Here is a 27,582-nt window from a genome sequence, read left to right as displayed (position 1 = left end):
TCAGCTGCTCTCTTACATTCTTATCACACATTTTCAAATTTGGGGAAAAATCCAAACCCACTGCTGAGGCTTCAGTATGTTTTCTTTTTCTTGCTAAACTAGCAGCAATAAAGACACCTTGACTTGAAACTTTAGCTGCCTACAACACTGCATTTTTAAAAAAATTGGTAATGACTGTGTGCTTCTGGATTTGTACAGCAATGTTGTCTGTGCCACCAACTGGAAAAGATGCCGCAACACTCGCCACTTCCATAGTACCAGCTAGTTCCAGATGCACTTTATTCAGGATGATGTTTTTTAATGTATTTTTCTTTTATATATATGTGTATATATACATTTATTCATATGTAAAAAAAACATATATTTTTGCTTTATAAATATGTAAAATATATTATCAGAGAACCTGATTAAAACACTGTGCAGCCCCAAACACATCTCAGTGTTTCTTAAGATCCTGCATAGAGCACTCTCTGCGTTTATCTCTATGACTTGTGACTATCCTCACCTGAATTTCCTCTTCACATTCCATTTCTGTTCCTGTCGTGATCCGGCTAGCACCTCTGAAATCTGATAAACCAGCAGATCCATTTCAACATGTCCTTTCTGGATTCTTAGCACAAAATCAATCTCACCTAACTTCAAACATCTCGAGCAGAGAGATTTGTGCTGATCACTGCCAGCTCCCACTAGCCAGTGAGGAGAACCAGATGCTTGTAGAGACCCACTCCTCTGACTGACTGCATGCCATTGCCTTCCACTGACAAGGCAAAGAGCCCAAGGTGACCAAGTTCAGACGCAAACATCCAAATTGGCAAGACAAATTCCACCGTCTGTGTTAGATCTTTATTAACCCCCTGCTATTAATACGCTCAAGATTACAAAAACATACACTTTGACAAATTAACATTTCCAGCTGTAATGCTTTTGTATTCCTATTCATAAATAATATGCAAACCATTAAAAAGACCACTATAAAAATACATCCTTTTTGGTATGTCTGCTTGTACCAAAACAAGAATAAAATATAGACAAGTATTGATAGCTGTAAATGTTACTGTTGATGCAAAACAAATAGCAATACCCTACCCTCAGGCATTATAACATTTACCCATGCAGAGCAGAACCAAATCTAGAGCAGGCAAATTATTTCATTCAGTGAAAAAAAGGTTCTTTTAATAAATAAAGTACTTGATATGCAGGTTTTGATGAGATGAAATTATTAAAGATATCAAGCCTTCTCAATTAAAAGCTACAAGTTATTGAACAAAACTGAACTCCGAAAAACTTTCAGGAAACAAAACTGTTACAATACAGAACTCAGGTGTTTGTGTTTATAAATATATATATACACATACAAAAAAAAGGACTGTAAGGGATAAAACTGTTTTCCTTTACACAAAGGATCCAAGCAGTACCACTTAGTTGCCTCATGCTATTGCTGTAGTTCCTGCAGGCCCTGTTCACATTTTTGTTAATTGCTTGTATTTTCTTCTGCAGGAATTAAAAAACAAGCCTGCCTGTCCCCATATCTCTAGGATAAGGAAAGGAGAAGCTTTGCTTCGTAATAAATCCCACTTTCTTCAATACAATCATATGCCTATGGGATTGTAAGTTTTTCACAGATATTTTGCTAGATCTGCTACATCATTTTAATATTTCTTCAAATGAAGGTCCCTTATTTTTGAAATAATGAAAACACAATTGATTCTTCTAGAAAATAAAACTGGGCAAAATGCTCCATGTAATAAGGTAAATCTCATTTAGTTGTCCTGGATAGACTTTTTCAAACACTGCCGTCTAAACTAAATAGCAAACTTATGCAAGGAGATTAATATATACTCAGAAGATAAAACATGTATATACACTGCTGAATTCAAATAACACATAGAAAATTAGTATTTTCTGAAAATGCAGTGTTTGTGAATGTATTCTGTGCACAGCTTTCTCAGATGAATTGCAAAGAAAATCTTGGCAGGTAATGTCGAAATCAACCCTTAAAGGATTTACAAGTTGACAAAACCCATAGGCAGCTACTGGGTCTAACTCCATTCCATGTTCCTTATTAATTAATACTGCCCTTTTCAGCTTTGAGAAAGCTTGTCTACTTTCCTCAGTTATAATGCAGATCTTCCCTTCGTCTGGCACAGTATTCTTGTGTGTGGGTTGGGTTTTTTTCCTCCTGTGTAACATGTCTTCACCTTTGGATATCAGTGCTGAGTGCAGACAGCTTAATTTCAGGTGTCTGAAGCAAGTACAGCCTGAAGCTGCTCACTCTGCCCATGCCTGGAGGGAGGCATTCCCACAACTTCCAGGGATTCGAAGCAGCTATGCAGAGGCCCCAGTTTACACCCTCCCATCCTAGGTAGCCCCAAGTCAGTGCAAGTTTAATAGTCTGGAATATAAACTGCGGTACCCCTGGAGTTGCTTCCTCTGCGACTCATCCTCTCTAGCTAGAGACAGGCAAGCAAAAGGCAGGAATTGTTTTAGGAACTTGAGTTTAACCCATCTAGAGATGTCAGAGTAAACCCTTCGGCTAGCAATGGAAAACCCAGCATTACCTTTGCCTTCTCTATCAATACAGTCCAATATTTTTTGTCTGACAACCCTCAAATATGCTATTTTTTTCCCCCAGACAGTATAGCAATATATTTTATGGTTTTTATGGCTGACAGATGGTGAATTAAGATACATGGGAAAGCAAAATGTTTACACAATAAGCCATAAATCATTTTGTAATCATTAACGAGCATTTTCAAAATCATACTGCTGCCAATTAGAAACTTAATTCTCCGGAACTGTTCACTTGCTATATTATACACAGGAATAAAAGTCACTGGTCCTTCACGTTCTGAAAAGGGGGATGTGATAGTAGCGGTCATCCTCAGTCAGGAGAGAAATCTCATTCCATTCCCTTCGGTATTCTTCAGGATAATTTACTTGAAATTCCTCAGTGTTAAACCTATGCAGTCTGTAAACTCTTATCTTTACTTCAAGCAAGTATCCAAGAAGAAACAGTTCAACCTAAAGATGAAAGAAGTCTGTAAGACATTTATTTAGACTTAAAAAACTAAACCAAAGATAATCCAAGTTAAAGCAAGTCACCTAGCTTCAAACCAGTAGACAAGGAATAAAAGGGGCCTTTCTGTAAGTGAAATAAGAAAATTAAATGTTTGAGGGCATTTTCAGTGTTCCAACAGTCCTTCCACTGCTCTTTTGCATGTAGAATATTCTGGTTTCTGTCTGACACTTTGGAAACATCCCTCTTCCTCCTGACACAATGCTTAAATTGCTTCCAAAGCCAGCTCACTCAGTTTAGTGGGGAGCAAGAAGGGACTAGCTATTACTAAAAGATTGATTCACTTTGAAAAATGGGAAGTCTGCCACCTTGTGATCACTTGCTACACAAGGGAAACATAATAGTAAACGGAAAAAAATTCCTTGTACTTCATGTATATGAAACTTGAGTACTGGCATCTTCACTTCTTGAAAATGATTGCTTAATCTCGAAAAATGCTTTGGAAAAGCTCATATCCTTGGTCACAGACAGACAGAGCAGAACTTGTCCAGTTATAGTCGAACTGCTCCTGAAGGTGACTGCAACATGTAACAGTTGACTTGATAACTGATATTGATTATAAAAAATAATTTAATCCATTGGAAAGGGAAACTATTTGCAGAGTGGCAGAATGGAGGTTAGATGTCAGTACTTATCTCCTCACTAAATGTAAAACTGAAAAAAAAAATATCTTAACATATAAAGGTTTACAGTTACTAGAGTTCTCATTACCTACTCTTAATAGACATTAGATTTAATGGCAACCAGAGAGGGGAAAGAATAGAGCGATGATAGAGGGTTTGGCATGGTGGAACAGATAGGAAAAGCAAAACAACACGTCAAATCTGCATAATCTAAAGTTATTTTACATATCAAAGGTATCATTGTCCTAAACTATATCTCACTGATAGCTTGCACCATCTATTTCTGGCTCAGCAAGAAAACCAACCACCCCATTTTACTTTACTACAGGTTTCTTCCTGGAAGATACATGACTAACCTCACTCCACTTCCCTACATCCCAAGGAAAAAAAAATGGGCCAGCTATCACAGACGATGCATGATATATTCACTAAATCGTGTCAGAGATGGAATAAGTTTTGTGATTTATTTTTTATCTGTATCATTACCTGGTCTAGGCAAATAGAGTCACCTACACCGTTCAGATGATTCATCATGAAACTCAAAGGGTCAGACGAAGAATCACGAGCAAGGAGAAGGCTAAAAAGGTTGTGTGTGGGTTCTTCCCTGTTCTTTATCTGTTCGTAGGCTTCAACAACTTCATAGAGCATGATGAATTTTATGGCCTCATACAGTTTGTGCTCCTTGCTCTCATCAGAAAAGAGTGTATTACACATGTTTCCTCTTTCTTCATGATCTTTAGTAGCACTTATTTCAATCCACTGGAAAGCACACAGACAAATACCAATCAAATTATTAAGAATTCTATTTAATACAAAAGATTTCAAACCCGGAACAATTGTCAATCTGTACTATAACATTATTGTAGCCAAATGGTGGTGCAAATAAGCAAGTGGTTCTTTTGGATCTGCAGTGAAATTTGGAGCCTTAGACATTTTAGTTTCCATTTATCCAGCTGAACGTATTTGCTACAGACAGCTCCAAGCATCTGGATGATAATGATAGGCTATGAGAAAGCAAATGTACTTCCCCTATACAAAAACCATCCACCACCACTGTAGAAAATCCAGGTATCATTGTCAGTAAAAGGTCTGAAAGGAGCGTAACCACCAAAAGGACCTCAGAAAGTTACAGGAAATCTGTGTGGGTGCATCAGACATAGGCACTAAATCATCAGCAAAGGTTAGATTAAATGATGACGCTTGAGTCTTTTTTCACTTACAGCTTCCAAAATTCAGTGATTTTCCTCTATAGTACCCTTTACATTAAAGTTGCCCTAGCTTGAATTCTTCAGATGTTGAACTAAATTCAAAAGTGTGCCAATTAAAAGGAACCTATACAAACTGGACAAGCCAGAATGGTATTATGAGCTGTACACATTTGTATGCCTTTAGTGTGTTCTGCTTCATGAGATCAAGGTAAGATGGCTGTACAAGAAGGGACAAGGTAAAAACATGCATGGGACATGAACAGGGTAGGAATTTCTTGTTCTGTTTACAGTTGATAATGAGAGCTTCTGAGCTCTCTGTTTCTCTAGAGGGGTCAAAATCCAGTGCTCACATCCAGAACATGGGCCATCCAGGAGACAATCACAGAATCTTCTTGGAAGGAAGGAACCTTTGAGATTTGTTTGACTGAGTACTAAATTAGAAAGCTTAAAGCTTAAAGCACCCAGTCCTGAAGACAGTGGCTAAAAAGCATCATCAGGAACTGTGAGGTTTTTTGGGACCACCATAGGAGATGATGCTCAATGACTGGGATTCAAATGAATTTCAGTTAATTCTGTGCTTGCATCATTTATATGTTGAAGTGGCCATAAATTGTGAATTGCAACAAAAAAAAATAAATCTAACACCCATGAAATTGAAAAACAGATCCCCCAACTCCTCATGAATTCCTCAAGACCTGCCTTACAGGTTATAAATGAGACCTTCCTGCATGAATCACTAATGTCCCTTTCCTAGAGGACCTCTACTACCTAAGTAAAAAGCCTGTCCTAAGAGTAAAGCACCTATTAACCAACACAGCCCAGGCACAACAGCATCTGCAGGCAACAGCCCACAAGATGACAATGGAGCCAAGAAAGGCAGCAGAGAATCCTGTTAGTAAAAACAGGCAAAAATCCATCTCACTGGCATCTTTATAAAAATGAAATTAAGTTGGGAGCTAGAGCTTATACCCAGTAACAGCATAATGCATCATACAGCTGCCCTGCAACAACTTGTTAATTGTTCATGGTGTTGACATGAAACCTGTTTCTGTACAAACATCCAGTTTAAATGCTTCATGCTAAGGGACTAACAGCAACTTAAAAGAGCTACAACAAGTTAAAAATAAAAGCCGAACAACTCAACACGGGCAAATGCAAAGAGCAACCAGAACAAATTGGTATTTGCATGCAAGAACCACTAGGCACGTCTCAAGACAATAGGTAGTTGTCACTGGCACAGCAAGGTTGCAGGCAAGGGACAAGGACCAGATGTCTATTTTAATTCCCTCTTTTTATTACTATATTATTTATTTACTATTATTTATTTATAAAGGAAATATTTTATTTGCTTTGTTTCTAGAGCTAAATAAGTCTGTCTGTGGTTTGTTGTTTTTCTTTAACAATTAGTATCAGCGATAATAGGGTTTAAAACTACAGAGTTGTGGCTTGCATACACAGGGCCACATAAAAGGAACCAGCTTAAATGCGCACCAGTGACATAAGCTGTTGTGACTGTGGTAAGACATCCCAGAACTGTAAGGTGAACTGTAGAACTAAAAATGACAGTTTAAGATCTGATATACTGGATAATGGATGCCTTCAGAGAAGGGTTTCAACCTCATCTTGGCCAAAACCCTGGAGTCCAGCAAATGCCATCCAGCAAATGTGATCCAGGAGGGGATACAAAGCAAATGCCCAGCAGGAGGAAGATGGGGAGAAGAGGGTGGTAGTGTGCTGGGGACAGCTTGTGCCAAAGAAAATAGGAACAGTCCCAAAGCACACGCAACTGCAGACACACAGAAATCCCCGAGGAGCTCAAGGAAGGTGCAAGATCTTGTCAGGCCGATTTTTTAGCTCTGTTTCAGAAGGCTTTGAGGCTACTAAACCATGCAGCAACTAACAGGTGTGGAGAGGATGGCCTCCCTAATTTTTCAAGGGGACCCTGAGGACATAACCTAGCAGAATCCCACAAACAGGATTCCCCTGCAGGTGAGGTGATGGCCTTGCGCAGCAGCTCAGATCCCTGAACCTGGGAGTGGGGCTGACTGCCATAGAGATAAGTAACAAGGTGCAGTTCCCTATCTCTGTCTCAGCCCACTTCTCCGTGCTTTTATTCCCCTCAGCCATTTCCTAAATACTCACATTGGTCTTTAATGTCTCCATACATTTGCGCAATTTACCAAAGACGTTGGGACCTGTGTATCTTTCTGGCCCAAAACTGTATTGCTGAATCCAGTTGCAACCTTGAGAATACAAAAGCTTTTCAGGGAGCTGGGGAAGAAAAACCAAAACCTAATTAAGTAGAGATCATAACCATAATAACAAGTAGAATATAAAGTTATATAAATTTGTCTACACACATTTTAATTTATGATGTGGTTCTATCCTCTGGTTGTACAGTTCAAACAAAGAATACAGATGGGCTTCAGAACCACTCAAATGTTAAGAATGAAGCTCCATTTGACTGCCAAGTCCTTAAGACTCTTTTAAAACAGGGTCAGCCAAAAAGAGAAGAAAATATGCTCTCAGCAAAGTATATAACCCTCACTCTGCAGAAGCTGGATACATCCAAACTCAGTGAGGTTTTTAGGATTACAGACACCTTCCAGTTTGCACATGCGTTCCCGCAGGCAGCAGCTACAGCTCCCCACCTCTTTACCACTGTCTCCTGCTGGAGCTCCTGGAGCCCAGGGCAGGATTCCTGCTGCTCCAGTAACAGGCTCAGCAGCTCCCAAATGAACCACTAGACTTTGCATGGATGTGGGTGAGGAGGATTAAAATATCCTTTTGTGTTAAGGGAGTGACATCTAGCAGGGTGGCAGTAACACTTCTCATCTACTTTTTTTTTTTTTTTTTTTTTTTTACCATTTAGAGTCATGTTCACTTTGTTACATTTAGATCAGGCACATTTTTTCAATTAGTTGTAGTTCAAAGAGTTTGAAAAACTTCTCTTTAACTTCTGATAATGATTCTCTTCTACTTCCGTATCAGACACGTAAGCTTTTTTTTTTCACATTTTGAAAAGCTTCCTTCTATGATGCAAGGTCACCTGAATCATGTTCATTTAGGAACTGAATTTTACCTTTAATATATCTCTCTCCTTCATCCATGATGGAAAAGGAATGCCTTGGCTGAATATCTGAAAAAGCACTGCTCTTAGTACACTATAGTTGTCCTTCCTGACTCGTCGCAGATATTTGATATGACAGCTCCAAAACAATTCTTCATATGCCTAGGAAAAGACCCAAAAAAATTACCAATAAACATTTTAAATCTTGGACCGAACCCATGTTGAACTGGAGTCCAATTCCAAACTACTCATAAGAGGGGGGCTAGGGGAAAGAGCAAGTGTATTTATAAGTTTTATATACACAAAAATGTTCTAACTTCATAGTTTTTGTAAACACCTTATGCTGCCACTGCCCCTTAAGAGTGATTCTGCACTCTCTCCAAACCCAGCAACTTGCTTCAGTCTCTCCACTGTTCCTAGTGTAAAGATTCAGATGGCCAACCAAAGCACAACAGATCAGTAAAGACTTCTTTACTATAACAGCTTTAACCCCGACCGCTTCACAACTCATGCTGACACATGGGATGGAACAGCAAAAGGGCAGGAACAGGCATCTGGAGAAAACTGCTTTTGGCAGAAAGATCTCCATACACTGACCTGAATCCATCATGCAATGGTGACCTGAGATCTGGTAGCCCTATGCTGAAGCGGATGGCCCTTCTTCCAGCTACACACTCCCTGTATTTCATCTGCATTACCTCTGGCTCTCATCTGGGCCCTTGGCGAGACAATTCAGATCAATAAACTGGCAGAGAATTACCTTAGAAAGAGGACTCTGCAGTTACACAGGCTGTTGCATCAGTCTCAGTTCACTTCCTGAAGAGGGCAGGAAGACGGTCTCAATTCCTGGTCCTCTTTCACCTCAGTTGCTTCCTCACCCCATCCCAACACCACGTGTCTGCACAGTCTCCCCTTCTCTTACTTTACATTGGATGTGATAATCATAAGCCTACTGCATCCTTCCTGCTGGGGGCGCTTCTTGCTGCTTCAGCAAGCTCAGATGTCTCCATCAACTCACCATCTTGGTGAACCACATCCAACAGAAGATGTAAGAGCCAGCACAAAAAAAAGGCAGAGGGGCTTTTTAGCTAAAATGAGTTGAGGAAAAGGGAGAGACAAGAGAAGCGAGGAACTACCCCTTTTGGGGGACAGCAAGCACATTAGGCTGGTTAAGGATCTCATGAGACCTCATTCTAAAATGTGCTCTTTACCGTGAAAACCTCTACCTGATATAACCAGCCATCCACTAGACTCCCCTGAGTCTCTTTTTCAGCTCTGATCATCAAGCATCTTTCTTTCTGAAAGGCTTGTTGCCCGGTATGTGTTTGCAAATTTATCAAAAGTTTTGCTGTCTTTTGTTTTTGTTCCTCCAAATCACTTTTGGCCTTGTTGTGTGTTGTTCTGGGCACTTTTGGCATTGCTATGTTCCCTAATTTAATCCAGCAAAATTGGATCCTTTCTCTGTTCATCATCTGGACATGACTCCAGCTTTTTGAAAAATACCTTCTTTTTTCTCCTAAGTCCCTTATGCTGCTGTTTGGCCGCCTTAGCTTCGTTTTACCCTTTCCTAAGTCCTTCTGGGTAGGCATTTGCTCTGTGGTTCCAAGACCATGAACTAAAGCAATATATATGTCAAATACACTGACTGTAAATAGTCAAGTCTCTTAGCTGTCTTTTAGGTTCTTTTTAACATATTTCCTCGTTTTTATGGAGTTGACCTTTCTGTAGGTGGATGCTATTGTAATAATTTTTTTTGCTTTGTTGTTCTTACATAGATGTTGCATATTAGTATGTGCTGTCTCCTGTTCCAGAGAACAGCAATAGAAATTAGAAAGCAATATTTGAGGCAGATTCCATGCACTACTCAGGACCAAGGCAAGGGTAACTTCCTTTCCTGGAGGCTCTCTGAAAAGCTGATTCATCAGATGGTTATTGGCAGCACCTTGAAGTTCAACCCCACTGCTGCTGCCGGTGCAGATGGCTAGTTTGTGTCTCATTACTACTGCATCTCCTGCCCTCTCTGCCTTTTTGATCTCTCTCAGCATCTCATGGTCAGTGTCCCCCACCAGCATAAAAAAATCAGAAATATAGACCCAGAGCTACATTTGTCCTGTGCTAGTCTGAAATGCCACCCCAGGAGGATACAAGGATATAATGTCATAGTTAGCTGATTCACTAGATTGGGCTCTAAGTTTGTTTATAACAGATACCACTGCTCTACCACCGGTATAGCTACTTAAGCTATAGGTTTTACAGGAAAAGTGAAAATCCAGCCTATGGTCTTTGAGCCTACCTTGGTGACTAAGGCTTAACACAGTTGAAACAGAGTTTTAAACACATGTTGCTCCTGGAGCCCCATGCCCTTCATGAGTCAGGATAATGTAGTGCTGCTCCAACTCCAAGGAGTTGGTCAGGGCCCTCGGGAGGGCACTGCTGCTCCTGTCATGCCCCCTGTCACGCTGCCTCCATTAATGGCCACCAAGCTATAGCTGCCAACAACCCATTGCTTGTGCATTAATATACAGCTTTTGCAGGAAGTGCAGCTGCCTTTTCTGCTTATAGGGTGTAAGCATGTACACACAATGTACACAGCTGAAAAACATGTTGGTGAGGTGCCAGAAAACAGTGTAGCTAGCATTGGTGAACCATGAATTTAGTAAGTCCTTGGCTCAGGAGTTCAGCTATCTATGACCTAAAGCCTGGTTCAGTGCAGCACAACTCTCACCTTGACTCACAGTTAAGAAGAAAACTTGCTAAACTGAAAGAAAATATTTCATTTTAAAAAGGTAAGAGAAATAAAATAAAAATCCAAGGAGAACTACAATAATTAAGACAGTCACAGCTAGCAGCTCAAAGATACAACAGGGAAAAAAGTTACATAAAATAAAAGAACCACCCAAAAAAACCCCTTACATGGAAAGGAATAAAACCCATAGAATAAAACCAAGGACCAGCTGATGCCCACAAGCAGCAGAGGCTGCCACCTCCCTGTGCAGCCCAGGGCTGTCTCCAGCCACCCCGCAGCAGCTGATCAGGGTACAGAAGATGACAAGGACATTAACTGTGACATTAGTACCTTGTTAGTCCTAGCTATGTGCAGCACAAGGCAGCAGGAGTTCCTGGGTGTAGTTAGACTTGCCTCGGGCAGGGGAAGATGCCAGGGCAGGGGAAGATGCTGGCACAGAAGTGCCTCGGCCAGGGAGCACCATGGCAGCACCATGCATCCTGGGATGCAGAGCTGGAGCAGACGGGGGCTGTGTGAAGGCAGGGGATGGCCACCATCAGCACACTGGTCCTCCTCATATCTGGCACAGGCCAGATGTGAGCTTCTGCCCCCAGCTGTGGCTGATGTGGCCAGACAGGGACCTCAGTGGCAGCTGGGGAGGGTGCCAAGCACTGGCTGCTGTCACAGGGAGCTTGGAAGAGAAATAGGTATGGTGTTTTATTCCTCCCTGGAATGAGCTTTTACCTTAAATCAAAGGCTGGCTGAGAGGTAGTGCCTAACACCAAGTTATTTGGGCTGTAGCACTGGGCATGATTTTTCCTGTGAAAGCCACCACGTGGATCATCAGTGCTACAGGGGGGAAATTTGCAGAAGATGTATGGCTAAAATCTGATCTATGGTTCGACCTTCTCTACTGCAGTCTTTATCTAGACTTACGTTCATGCTGTTCCTTTTGCTTTTCCTTTAGCCAGCTGTTGTAACAGGCTCTAGTAGCTGTAGCAGGTGCCTGTGCTGGGAGTGCTATTCCTTTCCCACAAACTTCTCCCTAATCCTCATGCAGAAATTAAAATTTAATTCTTACCTCCCTCATGTGTTTGGCCTGCTTCGTCTCTCCTTTCCATTCTCTCGCACTATAACCAAGCAGATCAACTTCTGTCAGCACACTGAGATTCCCTAAATTGAGATTAATTCATAGATTAGTTACCTTCTGCTGTTCTGCATTTAAAGGGTAGCGGTGGCGGAGGGGATTAAGGAATACAGAATGACAACAAAAAGATTACTTATGAGTTTTCTCTGAAGGTAGTTGCTCCACCTGAAATCCAAATGATAAAACAGGTGTCAAAGAGGAGTGGTCAAAGGTCAATATTTACTGAAATAAGCAACAGCATGGAAGATTAAAGTCTGCATAATAAAAACCTACCGTTTCAGTAGCTGTGCTAAAAAGCTGTATAGCCTCCTGCAATACCAACAAACAGCCACAAGGAAAGACATGCTTAGCATTAGCTGCACTTTCACTTTTTGCCACATGAGACACAAGGATTGCTTGGCAGCTGTTGTCCAGGACCGCACCTCATGCCTTCCTAAAATAGGGATAAAAAAGAGAGGAAAAAAATCTTGTCACTGTTTTGCAATACTGGCTTTTCTTTGTTTTCTTACAAAATGAATAATAATCCAAGTAGGATACCACTCCAAATGAAACACAAAACATGAAATGTAAAAGGTGACTATATTTTATATACTTAATATATATACTTTATATACTTAGTTTTTCAAGTTTCTAGGGTTTTGGGTGCAAGTGGTTCACATTTCCGAGCTTTCCTCCATAGAATGAAGGCTAGATATATAGTTACAATGGAGTCACAGGAAGACTCATGTCAAAGCGACCGTCCAATAACCGAAAAAAACCCCATTTGCTTCAGGATGTGCTGATCCAGAGACCTGTACTGTCACTACTTTGCCATTAAGTCAAGGTTTTAAAGACTGGAGGTACCTGGGAGTTGCAGTCTCCAAAGAGGCCATATAAGGCAATATTAGCTGACAAAGCATCATACGACTGCCAGGGGAATTAAAGGAATGTTCCTGCCTGAATTTGGGCAAGTTTAGGGTCAATTTAAAACTCCAAACAAAGCTCCTCCCTGGGGATTTGGTAGAAAGCTCAGGAGATCATCACAAAGGGGGTGTGCTCTCATACCCTCATCTGTGTGTTTCACAGACAAATCAGACAAGTTTCTGTTGGCGTCACAGGCAGGGTTAGCGAAGGTTTTGGTTGTCTTTTGTTGATAAGAAACCCTAGAACTGAGAGAGAGCCTGGAGACTGAAGAGTAGACAAAGGCAGTGTGTGCTCCCTAAGTAAGAAATTTATCCTCTGGCTGAAATGTGAGTATAGGAAATTCCCAGAGTTTATGATCAGCAGCTGCTCCATTATTAACTTATTTATTCATTTAGTACAAAACTTTAAGAGAACTCAACTTTTTATAAAGGCATCCCCAGAGAAGGCTGAAAAGATCCTTCTCCAGAGAGTCCACAAAGGGAATTACTCATTCAGCATAGTTTTATGTCAGTTGAACTTCTGCCCCTCCTGGCTTTAACAGGAAATTTAAGAGGGGCTTAAGTTTTCCAAGGAAGTTAAGTCCATGCACTGTGAACAGCTATCTAGTCATAGAGTTACGTATGAATCCCCACCTTGGCAACAAGATAAACAGTTACACACACATTTTTACAAGCACTGTTGCATATATACAGAGCAGTGCTGATATTTGGCCTTTTCCAATATTCTGTTGTTTGAAGAAGTTTTATTACAGGATGTCATATGCAAGTTGTCCGGAAGCAAGACCCAGACTGCATCTCTCCCATGAACACAAGGCAGGTTAAGAGCTGTAAAGGAAAAGGTGTTAATAAACTTTAAAAAGAGGTAATCAGAGAAGCTTTTGGGGTGCTAGTTCCCATTTACACAAAACTCATACTGCTGTAAACACTCTTCATACAAGACGACAGACAGATCTTCTGTCAGCTTCTACTCATGTGCTGCACTAGCGTGTGTGTTCCTGGCATGACTGGGAGTGTCCTGGTTTGAGGTAAAACAGAACCAAGGTTCTTTCTTTTCAGTAATTTTACTTTTCAATTAAGCCTCTTCTAACTCTCTGAAATTAACAGCATATTTTTCAGACAGTATCCCCTTCTAGCAGAGATAATGTCTGATGTTTATAGTGAATACCAAGGAATGGTATGCAGAGAGGCTCTTGCTTATACTTATTGCTATAACAACCAAGGGCAGCTAACTTTGTGATTTACCCATTGGAGGGTTGGAAGCGGAAGAGCATGGATGGGTTGCACCTGTTATATATATATTTATTTGTTATATATATATTTCCTGTTTATATATATATTTCATAATATGTATTTCAATATATATTTTTCATTATTTTCTTATTATTTTTCTCTTATTAATAATTTATTATTAATATTGCCTTAAAGCAGTTTAGTTTCTTTTTAACTCGTAAGTCCTTCTCTCTTCTCTCTCTCATTTTTTCTCCTCTCTGAAAAGGAGAGAGGTAAAAGAGACCATCTGTTATTCGTTTTAGTGGCCAGCCCAGCCGAAACCATGACCAGGGGTTATGCCTGCACACGCGAGTAGGAAAAGCAAGACACACATTCATGTGCAACCAAAAAGACCAAAAATCTGAAGCTGCAGGAAGCATTTATCACTAATGCCAAGTAACAAACAGCAAAACATCAGCTGTAAGGTTTGAAAATGGCATAGCTCATGGAAACACCGGGATTCATCCATGTATAGTGCACACACACACACTCTCTTACTGCTGATGGACACCAATAGGCACATTCTTAATAAGCACCCAAATTGCTACCTAGAGAACAACTACCGAGAATTAGTAACAGACGATAATCAAGCCATCACAATTTTTTCTCTCTCTTCTTTAGGATAAAGGCATCAGCAATGGAAAAACCACAGCAGGCTGTAAATAACTGAGCCTTCTGCTAACTAGAATGGAACCTGAAGGCTTACAAATGTGGTTCAGTCCATGTATCAGTGGGTATTCTGGATTTATATTGTCACACTGTTGTATGAAAGCCAATGATGATTCACAAAGAATTCATTAACAACAATTTAAACATACAGTATCAAAAGGAAGATCCAGTAGACTTTCATTTCATTACTTAAAATGACTGTACGGTCCCTCTTTTGATTTTGAAGAAACTGGGACTATAAAAAGTGAGAGCTGGTCCATCTCTTCAAATGACATACTTTGCTTTACTGAATACCAGGAATACATGTGAATGCAAAATTTCTTCCTTTATCTCTTTTACTGGCAAAAGGATGAGAGGTTTGCATCAACATGAGCTTGTAATTTGAGTCAAACAATCTTTTGAAAAAGCTTTTGATGGTATTAAAAATGCCAAAAAACTACTGGAGTCCAACAAACCCCCTTTCAAGGCACAGGAGCAGATATTCTTCAAGGAGCACTGGGAAGCGTTGGTTTACTGATTTCAATCAAAAACACAAATCAATGTCAGAGAACATGAGATAACCGAATATTGTTCCTCCATTTTTAATTAGTATGGGAGATTTGTAAGTAGGTATTTCCCTAATAAAAAGCCTAATGGGAGATGGGAAAACCTGCAAACAAGTGATTTTGGGTATTTTTGCTACACTTGAATTACAACATACCCTGGACTTCATAAACCTTCCCTCCTGTCATGGGAAAGCTGCTGTTCAAACAGTACTTTGTGATTCAGTTACTACTTTCAGTGCTTATGTCACACTTAGAAATGTAATTACATTTTTTATTCAAGTAAATGACATTTAGAAGTGGCAGCTAGATCACGAAGTGCCTCTGGTAAAAATACATCACGAATGAGACATGAATTAAAGAAGAGGGCAGTTTAAAATAGATCTTTCCACCCCCTCTCTGCCCCCTCCAGAACTCTTCAGAAACTGAAGAGCAATTAAATTAATAACGTACTGGTGGGGGGAGTAAATTAAACCCACGGATTTTTAAACCTAATGCATTCCCTGGGATACGGGTGCAATTCATCCTGTTGCTCAGGAGACAGCGACAGCCTGTGGGTGCTGCGACCGGCTGCTGGGGCTCACATCTCTTTGAAGACTGACCGTGAGCATCACTGTGGGCACAGGGAGGACCAACTCTTCTCCCATGCCAGACCATAAAGCCCTGGGACTTCTAAGACAGCTCCAAGCAGAAATTTGGATGAACAGAGGTTTGAACAGTGCTGGAGCAGGAGCTGATAGCAGTATTTACCTTACACTGCAAGAGGTACACCGTATTTTCTTTTCATGCCACGTTATCAGCTTCCTGCTAAGGCCAAACTTCAAGCTTTTACACCCCCACAAAGTCAGCAAGAGAGACGCATGGCGGGGGGGGGACAGGGTGGAAGGCCAGAAGAAAAGATGGGTAAGAGACATCTGCAACATCTGCTTCTTTCCTTCTTTCACAAGTAACTCAAGAAGAGTCTCTAAAGGATTAGCTCCACATTTAGCACCCTCACAACTTTTTTAGAGGTTGCCACCTTAAAAAACACGAAACTGATGAAATGCAAAATGTAAGGGATCAGCTTGGGAACTAGCAGGCAGCACTGTATGCAGGGCTGAAGCACGATTCATAGATTCATAGATTGGTCCAGGCCGGAAGGGACCTCCAAAGGTCATCTAGTCTGACCTCCCCACAGTCAGCAGGGACACCCCCAACTAGACCAGGTTGCCCAGGGCCTCGTCGAGCTTCACCTTGAATATCTCAAGGGAAGGGGCCTCAACCACCTCCCTGGGCAGCCTGTTCCAGTGTTCCACCACCCTCATGGTAATGAGGGTAATGATCCAGTATTCCAGCGTGTCTGATGGCACATTCAACCTTTTAACTTTTTTCCTCCCTCCCTGTAACGAGCCATCAGGAACATAACACTGTTTTCCAAAATTAAAACCTGACCATGTGACTCCTTTTGAGGACATTCCTCTTCACAGTCTTTCTGGTGCTGAAAGCAGGACCATAGTACTTGTTACCATAAAGTGGGCAGGTTTCATACTCCCATCACACAATACTATGTTCCTAGATCCCGAATAGCAGGTATCCCCTCCTTCAAAGAGGGATACAGACTTCGGGATCCCCCTGTTCCAACCCTTCTGCTGCCCACCCGTACCCCTCCTCCTCCTCTCCTCTCTCAGACACAGAGCTAGGAAGAGAGACCCCTCAACTGAGAGACACGAGGCTTGGCATGGAGATCCAAGTCCGCCCGCAGTCAGTGTGTGCCTGCAGAGCTCTCTGCACAGTTGCACATCACTTTTTTTCCCAGACTATGTAGTATCAGTACTGAGGTATGTTATAAAATCAGTTAACTCCCTCTTTTAAGGGAAACCAAGCAAACTTGTCCTTATAGAGCATTCATCAGCATGATGCACAGAGGCACACATCTGCACATACACCTCAACACATTGAGCCAAGAGGGAGACAGAGCAAAGAGATGTTAATTACAAAAATTCAATACCTACAACAGATTACACCCCATAACATCTTAGAAGAGAGAAACATACCATTTTAAGTGGTGCCAAGTGATTACAAAGTCTTTGATTTCCCAGTTTATTATCAGCACCATGCCAGAAAAATGAAAAACCACAGAAAACAGATCAAGCACAAAACACAATATGTGGAAGCACTGCTTAATTCAGTAATTATTTCATTACAAACCCCTTCCTTTACAGAGCAAAGCAATGTTGACTTGTTAAGAAAACCTTCTTCACCCCTTTTAACATAACAACTAGAGATGAGGATCTCTACTTGGTATAAGAAGAGAAAGAGAATCATTTACAGGCAAAGATGGTAATCATCAGTGACTTATCAAAAGTTCAACCGTGTCTGCTAATCAGATCTCAACTTCTACTCCAAAAATAGAACAAAACAGAATCCCAGCCCCAAACCATGATTAGAATCACGCAATTACCTTGAAAATGGATAGTTTTGGTAGCACTGAGGCCCATCACTTTCAAGAAAGGTTTTATTTACACAAATGAATCTATATCACAATTTTTATTTACAAAATCAATCTATATAGTCAAGATATTAACACATGCCCTAGTCTGCACATACCATTTCCCTCTCTTCAAATGCTTACAAGAACAAAGGAAAGTTCAGTTCCTGATCTCCTGTATAATTCAGCTTCCTTTTTAAGGCACAGGGTGCTTCATCCAGGACCTTCAGATGAATAAATCTCAGCTACACTTCCATTTATGTAAGAAAAAACATGAGAGAAGCCTTCAGAGAATTTACAGTCCAGAGCAATACATGAAAAGCATTTCATGCCATAAAAAACAAGCATCTCTTTAAAGCTTCTATTCCTAAGTATGAGTAAAAAATAATGAAAAAATAAAATAACCTCCTTTTAAAGAAGAAACCTCTGAAATTTCTGCTACTGCAATGATTTATTTTTTTTTAATGTGGAAAAAAATCTGTCCTCATTCGGAATTGCTATTTAATGCCTCTACACTTCAAACAGAACTTATGCAAATGCACTAAATCTATTATTTGAAGGAAGCCCACTCTAAGGATTCTTACTATGCCTGTTGCTGAGCTGCATGTTGAGTCATCCCTAAAGCTGCTCGTGTTTGTTTCTGGTTTATCTATTTGTAAACACAACTCTCAAAATGTCTTTCATAATTTTATTATTTTTTGCTGTGCTGAATCCAAACTGACAGAGTAAAGAAAATATTTCCCTCCTGAATATCTTCTTACGCTTAAGTTTAGCAGATAGGCTAAGTGATACAAATACGTCGGCTTTTTCTGTTGATTTGTCTGGATAACTGAAGCTTTGTTTATGGGGAAAAAAAGTTGAAGTCTTACTTAGCAATAAGAATTATTTTCCTCCTCCTGTTTTTAAATCTTATTTGTGCTAGACAGCACAAGACTTGTACCTACAGCCCAACCCTCCAAGGACATGCAGTCATTAGAGTCCTTAGGGACCTTGCATATTGAGCTCTTCTTGCAGGGCTGGCATTTTGCTGAGGAACAACTTATTTTCACTTGTAAACTAAGAAAACAATCTACGGGGTCCTGGACAGTTTCTAACCTTGGAACCTGGCAGTGCTATTTTTTAAGATCTACAATGATATGCAATCACCTATTTTTAAGACCCCAGTCTTCAGCAAGCACGTCACAGCTGAAATTCGTGCACAGAAAGGGACACAAAACCAGAACTGAAGGACAGCAAACAGGTCCGCAGGTTGCTCCCAGACAAGGAGCTGATGCAGTCAGCACATGCACAGCACAGAGCTGTGCTCGGAGCAAACCTGGGGGAGATCGGTAGGACGTGTCTTTGTCACACAGACGGACCTGAAACAAGTATTTAAGTCTGCAGAAAGACTGATTTTGCACAAAGTCGGCAATAAAAATTTGCCAGCATTTCCCTGGTGGCAGCTGACCTGCAGGCAGTGCCAAGCACCTTACCATGATGCTTCTTCACTGCAGAGATGCCAGGGCAGGCTTGATGACAGCCAAAGCCCCACACCTACCACATCATGTCAGGGCACTAGTTTGAGAAGGATAGATTTAGATTAGATATCAGTAAGAAATTTTTCACTATGAGGGTGGTAAGACACTGGAACAGGTTGCCCAGAGAAGCTGTGGATGCCTCATCCCTGGAAGTGTTCAAGGTCAGGCTGGATGGGGCTTTGAGCAACCTGGTCTAGTGGGAGGTGTCCCTGCCCCTGACACATCTGGTTGGAACCAGATGATCTGTAAGGTCCCTTGCAACCCGAACCATTCTATGATTCTGTGATGCTAAGGTACACATTTCCCACTTCAGTAGCACCATTCACCCAAAATGATCACTCTGCCCTGGCAACATAAATGCTAAATGCTCAAAAAAATCTGGAAAATCTCAGCTACATATTATGGAAGAGGAATCTGAGAGGGGTTTGCCCAAGACCGCAGGCACAGCTAGCAACAGGACTACAGACGGAGCACGTACAGCCACACCAATCCGTACTTTTAGCCCTCCACCTTAATGCGATGTGGCTCAAATAAGACAACACAACTCTTCTGTTCAGCCCACAGCCTTCTCCTCAGAGAAGTGTTTGTTGAAAGAAATGTTTGGGCAGCACAAGTTGCCTTGCTAGCCACATCCCTCTGCACAGGTACATGGTGTAAGTAGCATCTGTTCCCGACAGTGACATGGGGACAGAAGCTAGAGACACACCTCCTCTCTCTGTCTGGAGGGTCCAACACCTCCACACAGACTACAAAGCAATCCCAAGCACTGGGGTCTCCATCCTGAGCATGCCAAAACTGGATGGTGTTCCTCCTCAGCAGTGAAAAAATGGGAAGAAACTACAAAGGCAGAATAAGGCTATGAAGAAACTAAAAGCTGCTGGCATAAAAAATTCTCAGAAAATTCATGAACTAGCCTGCAGCAGTTTTGGAGTATTTTACAATATGTTTGCCTTTGCTCCTCAAGAAGTGGACAGTAACACCTTATCTCCTTTTTTCCTCACTTATGCTAGGGTGAAACTTTGATACGATTTTTTAAGATCAGGCAACAGATAACTCAACTATGAGTTATACTGTTCATGGGGAAAAAAAAAAAAAAAAACAAACACCAAAAAACTTTCCATCATACCAAATTTTTTAATATACAAACTAAACTCTAGCATCTCAGAACCAGTAAAAGTTCCCTAGCTACAAACTCTGCTCTTAACACTGTCATTGACCACTTTTATGTTGCTGTCGCTGGAGTACACGAGTCCTGACAGTTTTCCATCATGAAACACTGACATTTTAGTTAATAAATAACTATTTCTCTGTCTTTCTAGAAGGCATGACATTGTCATGTCTGATCCTTGGCGTTGCAACCATGCAGAGAAGAAACAGTGTTTGCCATACCAGGAGTCCCAGCAACAGAGCAACATGGGCAGAGTTCCCCGTTACTGCGACGTGCCAGCACCATGCCAGCTCTATCAACCCAGGAGTGCAGAAAGGATGCCATGTGTCCACCATGCTTTCCCAAATTCCCTCAAAGCAGAAAACTGATCCTAAAGCAATTCATGGTCAGATGCCAGACAGCAACTCAGATTAGCATTTGACTTCAAAGAGTACTGTAACTCCTTTAGAGGTCAGAATACCTGAATAAAAACATCAGTAGAATAGGACTAATGTGGCCCAATGGTAATTAAAAAAAAATAAAATAAAAATTCACAGTTTAAACCGAGAGGAAATTAAGAAGCTCCTTAAGATAAACTTTATGCAATTCTAATCACACCCACAAATCTAATGTCCTGGTTTGAATTACACAAGTGTAATGAAAGCAGTGTAATTATGCAACCTTTTGACTCCTGAGCACTGGTTATTCCCTTGTGTTTTCAAAACAACTAAATTATAACCATACTCATCTCCCCCAGCACAGTTTGGCACCATGACTCCCACGGTTCAGCTGCGCCGGGTCAGGAGGTACAGGATAGAGGTATTTCTGAATTCTCAACTCATTTGCCTGGGTAATCATGCAAAGGCAAACATTTTCAGACATTAAGCTCACGAAAAACTGCCAACATTACTAAAAAACCCTTTAATGTTTGTTGTTATATCCTTGGTAGATAGGATGTGAGGATTTCACCTGGAAGCTGTATCTAAGAAACAAGGTAGACAGAAAGTCCTGGTGCTGAAGGGGAAACCCACACCATTGAATCAGGCAACCTGGTCCCAAAAGTTAAACAAAATGAAAAAAATTATATCCCAATAGCAAAAAAGAAACTCAGAAGTATGAAAATAACTTTTTCAGAAGTCCAAATCTGTATACAGATACTTACCCATAAATATCCATTAATATGCTGACCAGCATTTTAATGCTGCTTTTGCCCTTGAAAATCAACTCTAAAACTCTTCATTTGGTGCTTAAACAACCCTGGTAGTACTTTGTACAGATATGCAGAATTCCATCTTTTCCTCTTACCATTTGGTGTCCCCTTCAATTTCTAATTAGCTTATTTGTCCAGCAGTAAAGAAATAAAACTGTTAAAGGAACAAACTTCAGTGACTAGATAGAAGTCTTGAGCCTTAAAACCAAAACAGGTCATTTCTTTCTGTTTCACACATTTTACCTCTTTGTTTTCTCACTTGCAGAAACTGGAGTGGGCCAAATGACAGAAGTGGGAATAACTGTACTTGCACATATTAGGAATAAGCACACGAGCTTAAGCTCACTTACTAAATACCACAGAAATCTGTTTCCGCCTCCACTGCAGAAAATGAAAGTATAAGCTGAATACAATTTGTACAGCTCCTCCAAAAAGCAAACTAGTTGCTTGGTATGAAAGGCAGTGTAAAATGAGAGCTCGACTGGTAACCATCAAAGCAGAAACGCATCCCAAAACGTACAGCAGAAAAGCAAGCTGGTAGGGCACAGTATCTGCAATCTAAAAGACCACTTGACAGTGAGTTAAGATGTTTAATACTGAGAATTGCGAGCAACTGGTAAGCAGACCAGGAGTGCACATCCATCTTCACAAGTCTTCCTGAATCACGTGCTCGTTTCTGACCCCCTTTTTCCTAAACCTTCACCTTTCTGATGGGAACAGAAGCCAGTCCGCAACACTTAAATTCAGATTCCACAGAGCAGAAAAGAAAAGGAAGGGGAAAAAAAGAAAAAAAAAGAAAAAGAAAATAAAAAGAAAAAAGAACAAACCAACCAACGCCCCCCCACAGCTCCACCCCAAATAACAAAACCCTAAAGGTCCACCTGCCGTGAAAATGTCACGCGTTGCTGATGTAAAGCCACGGCGACCCCCATGTGCGTCGGAGCCAGCCGCGCAGCGCCCCGAGAGCGCACCACCCCCAAACAAAACCCAAACCCACCTCAAATACACACAGCTCCTGCCAGGAGACCTGTCAGTCAGCCAGACCCACCCCGACACCCTCCACCCCCCCGCCCCCAGTTTTCCCCGGGGCGGCTGCCGTGCCCCGCATCCCCCCGGCCATGGGCATCTTGGAGCGGGCTGGGGGGGGGGGACCACACACGACACCCCCTTGCAATCCCGCCGCGGAGACCTTTGGAGCAGCTTTCCGGGTATTGCCACTTGGGGATAAACGGCCCCAAAAGAGTCAAGCGGAAAATAAAATGAAAAAAAAAAAAAAAAAAAAAAGAGAGAGAGAGAAGCGACAAATAAACCCAAACCCTCGCCGCGACCGCGGGGACGCCACCACCCCCCCGCCGCGCCTCACCCGCTCCGCCGCCCTTCTCCGCCTGCACCTCTCCCGGGGATCAAAGCCCGGCCACCAGCCGAACGCCGGCCCCCGGGGCGGGGATCCCACCGGGCCACCCCCCCTCCCCGCCCGGCTGTCGCCGGGGACACCCAGAGCCCGCCCGGGCAGGGCCGCCCCGGGCTGCCCCGGCACCGGCGTCCGGGAAAGGAGCGTTCCTTCGGTGAGAAGCCCCCAGACCTCTTAGTTTCGTCCCAAAGGCGAGGGGTAAGGCGGGCAACGAGGTGGTTGCGGCCCCCGTTTCGAGGAGGAAGGCGAACCCTTGTCACCCATCCCTCAGGGGGTCCGCCGCTGAAGAAGGGAACGGAGATCTGTCTCCCCAGTCACAGCTAATCTGTGCGTTGGTGTCACGCTACGTTCTTTTACATTTTGTAGCAGCAGTTCCCTTAACAGAGAACGACATCATCAGCATCCGTCTGAAATCCAGCCCTGAAACCTAAATGCAACTTGAGTGACTTGAGAGTTGTTGGGTTCTCCCTTCTCCCCGCCTCAGTTAAATGTTCATTTCCTCACTAATTCACTCATTAACAAGATGAGGTACATTCATCCAGAAAGAAACTCACCCTTGCCAGGTACCTTCCCTTACAGCAGCTGTAATTTGTCCCAGCTGTATGTAGAGAATTTGCATAGACCCGTGTAATTTCTTTCCTGGTTACACATTAAAGAGCAGTTTTCTTCCATCTCTCTCGAGACTTTGCAGGGAAAACAGAAGGGAATTGTAATGGTCTGAACAAGTGACGCAGACTTAAATCTTTTACAGAGTTATAAGCAGTTTGCTCCAACACAGAGTTAGGACAAACTTACAGGGCTGGTTGTTGCCTTTTTTTTTTTTTTTTTTCTAAAATATCATAAGATATTAAAATGGTTGGAGGTAGAAAATAAACAATTTTCATGAAACAGTAAAGAGATCTGTACCGTCTGGCACGAATATCAGGCTGTTTTTCCATCCATCTCAGTTAATCTGGGCAAGGAACAAAACAGACAAGACCTGTTAAACGCTGGTGTGCTCACTTCAGTGCAGTCACAGAAAGCCACCAACACACTTGTCCAAGTAAAAGAACACCTGGGCTTAAAAACCAGCTAAGAATAGCAAAAGTAAATAGTTGACTAAAGAGGCCTGAAGCTGTCAGCTGTGCAGCGCTGTGTGCCGCTCCATCGAAAAATCCATTTCGGAAAAAAAACTAATTTATAAGTGCCAGCTCTTTGCCTCTCTGCAGCACCAGCGAGCTGGTGCTTTCGTTTGGACGTGCCATTTGTGGTTTGCTGTAGCTGTATCTCAGGAGGGGCAGCTGAGAGAGATGCTGTTAGGATTTAGCTCGTGCGGCATCCACCTGCAGCTCCAAGGTACCTGGGAATTGTTTCAGAGCCACATCTTGGCTGCGGCAATCGTATCCTTCAGCTTCCCTTTCCAGCTTCCTTCTCGCCTTGGCCAGGCCTGTGTCGGTGCTGCTTGATGGTTTAGTGTTCCAGCCAAATCCAAATGTGCCTCTTTCTGCCCTCCCTGACCTGCGTTAAGATCTTAGGATTTAGTAGGTGATTTCTTTGTGCAGACAGGCCTGAAGGTTAATGTTTATCTGGTTGCTGACTCATTAGGGAAGAGAGATGAAACATTCAAAGTACAAACACTGCAGATCAGCCCCCGTATCATTGAGTCCTTCCCAATTCCGAGTTCAGCTCTTTTCTCCAGGCATATATTCAGCACTTCAGTGCAATCTGGAGAATAGCCTATGCCCCTCTATGCCTGCTCTTGCTGGGATTAAGCCCTGGGGCAATCAATCAATCAATCAGACATCACTGACTTGAAACCTCTTGAGGTATTTCTTTAACCAAAACTGTCCATATGCCTTTCCTTCCTCCTTAAGGTCTTCCTGGACCTCCTCCCTGAGCCACTTTCAGAGAGCTCTCTACTACCTTCTCCCATCTGTGGGCTTCGGCAGGAGAATATTGTCTCTCCTCCGTGCCAGTTGCTGAGAGGGGACAGCCTCTACACAACTCCTTCCCCTGAAAGCCCCTCCTTGGCCTGGGATGCAGACAGCTCTGGTGAGACCAAGCCAAGGAACACAGAGGCCTCCTGCCCTCTGTGTTGGACTGGTCAGGGTGAGCTTGTGCCATTCCTGTTAGCTGAAGAAGAGGAGTTAGGATAATCCTAAAGAGAGTAAGCAAGGTCTACGTCTGAGCCAGGATCAGCTGCAAAAAAGGGAACAGCAGCCAGTCAGAAGGCAGTTTCTGTTATGGATGGCACAGAAGGGGAAACACACTGCTACAAGGGTTCAGAAAGCTTCAGAAAGGGTGAACTTTCCCAAAATATCTTGGGAAACAATATTGGGAGCTAGAGGAGGCCTTACTTAAACATGTGTTCCATGGCAGCAGCTCCATGGGGGCAAGGGGAGAGCTCCAGGGAGCTTCAACTGGAGGCAGCCTAAGGTTGATGCTGTTCCTCCAGACTTTCTGTCATTTTGCACGTTTATGATCCTCTGACGTAGCCATGTGCTGATGGCAAACTTCTACCACTTAGAGAAATTTATGATATCTCCTGCCTTTCGGGGAGCATTAGGAACTTGCCCATAACATGAACCTCCAGGTTTTTCTGCAGGTCATGGCATCTCCAAGCTGCACGTGTGACTGTGACTGTCTCTCTCTGCTTGTACCCAGATGAGACTGCATAGCAATTACAGCAAAAGCTTATACTGAAAGCCGCACTGAGTAAGTGTGAAGACATTTTAGCTGTCTCTGTTTAAAGCCACAAGTCTGCAGCAAGTGCCATGCTCTTGCCCCCATCTGCAGGTGATGGGCAGTAGGGTTATAACCACAGCCCAAAGAACATGAACAATTCAAAAGGAGTGCGAAAAGGGTCTGCCGAGACAAAAGCAATGGCATCCAACCCAGTGAAAGCAGGAAACCTAGGTGCAGACCTGGTCAGTTTTTCAAGTCCATTATTAACAGTCCATTTATGATCATTCATTACTACTACCAAGGTCAGGTGTAGTCCAACGCAGAGGGAAAAGTCATGCCTGTGCAGTATGATCTGCAGCACAGGAGCTTCCTATAGCTGATGACTGGCTTGGTGAGATGCCAAAATTTAGAACGGAGCTCTATGAACTTACCAACACTTCTCTTTGAGTGGTTAAATCTGCTCCATTTTTCTTGCTCAGTGAGGTGGTCTCTGTTCTTACTTGCCTTTCCGTCATGTCGCCTCTGCATCTCCTCTCCAGAGTATCTCCCCAACTGGATTTCTCTCCCCTGGCTTCTTTTGCTGGGGGTAGAAAACGAGTCTCTACAGACTCGGCTCGTCTTCATAGATCAACAAGCTGTGAGAGGATCTGGCTTCCTGTTTCATTTCCGTTAAAGTTTTCAAAGCCACCCAGGCTGTGTATGTTTCTCCATATCCAAGCCACAAGAAAAAAAAAAGAACAAAACCCTGAGCATAACTCAGCTATTTATAAAGGTCACATAGCTACCTCCCTCCGCGTCTCCCAAGTTGTTTGGGTGCTGGAGATTGCAGTGTGATTTTCAAACCATGATACACCGCCCATGCGTGGTCTCTGTCTTAGTGGTAGTCCTCAGAGAGTCACGGCCTCCTCTTTTCAGCTCCACTGGCATGTTTGATTGCTAAGCATTTAACATTACTTATCACGTAATCAATGTGCTTTCTGTAGAAACACCGTGACTCTGAAGAGGAAACAGATGGGCACACAAGCATCTATTAAGATATGGACTGAGCTCTGTAAAAGCAAAGTTTACACTGATATGATTAAATCACTTCATAGATACAGGATTTTTAATAAGAATAAGCAAAGGGTCCTTTCCTAGATTCTTTCCTTTCCCCTCCTCACTCATTGTTTTAAGTTAAATGAGACCGATGGTTTCTCTACAGCCTAAGGATACTAATTGCTTCTTAATTACACTGTTGGAAGATATATATCCCTATGCCATAGCTTACAAGTTCACTAAATCCAATCTCCCGCTCTGAACATACCCACAAGTTCTTGCTTCAGAGGTGGAAGCAACCATTTGCCCTTCCAGGCGTCTCTTCTGTTGCTCCACGTTACAGATGGATTAAAAAAAAAATGCTGGAACTCTTATGGTTACTGATTCACATTTTTCCTTTCACTGGAATGTTACTTTCCATTTTTACATCATTTATTACAGTATTTTCATTAAATTAGTTTAAAAATGCTATTTCTTCATTATCACCCTTAGATCAGGAACATTTGCTAAAAAGAAACCTAAAGGAAATTTGGAAAGGTGGGGTTGGAGGGATAACCGTTACTTATATTACAGATTCTTTCTGTTTGTTGGCAGTTCAGGAGCTGAAGGTGAAATCTGCTCTCCCTGCTCCAGCCCAAGGCTTGGGGCCCATGACTGCAAGCCTGCAAACACTTCTTATTTCACCATTTACTGTGGAAGAAGGAGGGGAGGAACAATAATTTTCTGTCTTCAAGCATTCACTTGCTGCCTTTGCATGCTCTCATGCTATCCATGCTCCCTGCCAGCGAGGGTGCAAAGGCAGCAAGTGAAGGCTTAAAGACAGTATACATATATACATACACATACATTTAGATGTATATATGCATGGGGTTTTTTTGGTCTATGTTCGATTTCAAGTAG

At 42.2% G+C, this 27,582-nt stretch overlaps 1 protein-coding gene across 2 annotated transcripts; it reads right to left on the bottom strand.

The window, feature by feature from the left end:
* Window positions 1-824: 824 nt before the first annotated feature.
* OTULINL (OTU deubiquitinase with linear linkage specificity like) lies at window positions 825-26,270 on the bottom strand. Of its 2 annotated transcripts, none has more exons than XM_074146756.1 (8): window positions 26,079-26,270; window positions 12,123-12,282; window positions 11,983-12,014; window positions 11,784-11,875; window positions 7,990-8,139; window positions 7,050-7,178; window positions 4,186-4,458; window positions 825-3,021 (listed from the first exon to the last, which is right to left on the bottom strand). In XM_074146756.1, exons 1-8 carry the CDS (start codon window positions 26,173-26,175, stop codon window positions 2,842-2,844), a joined length of 1,113 nt encoding a protein of 370 aa, XP_074002857.1. In that variant the 5' UTR covers window positions 26,176-26,270; the 3' UTR covers window positions 825-2,841. The 2 variants fall into 2 exon arrangements, with proteins under 2 accessions (XP_074002857.1, XP_074002859.1); XM_074146758.1 differs by having other exon boundaries at window positions 2,842-3,021; window positions 12,123-12,278; window positions 26,075-26,175.
* Between the last annotated feature and the right edge of the window lie 1,312 nt (window positions 26,271-27,582).

The sequence above is a fragment of the Numenius arquata genome, chromosome 4 (assembly GCF_964106895.1).
Source record: "Numenius arquata chromosome 4, bNumArq3.hap1.1, whole genome shotgun sequence".
NCBI lineage: Eukaryota > Metazoa > Chordata > Aves > Charadriiformes > Scolopacidae > Numenius > Numenius arquata.
This window is presented reverse-complemented; position numbering and strand designations above follow the sequence as displayed.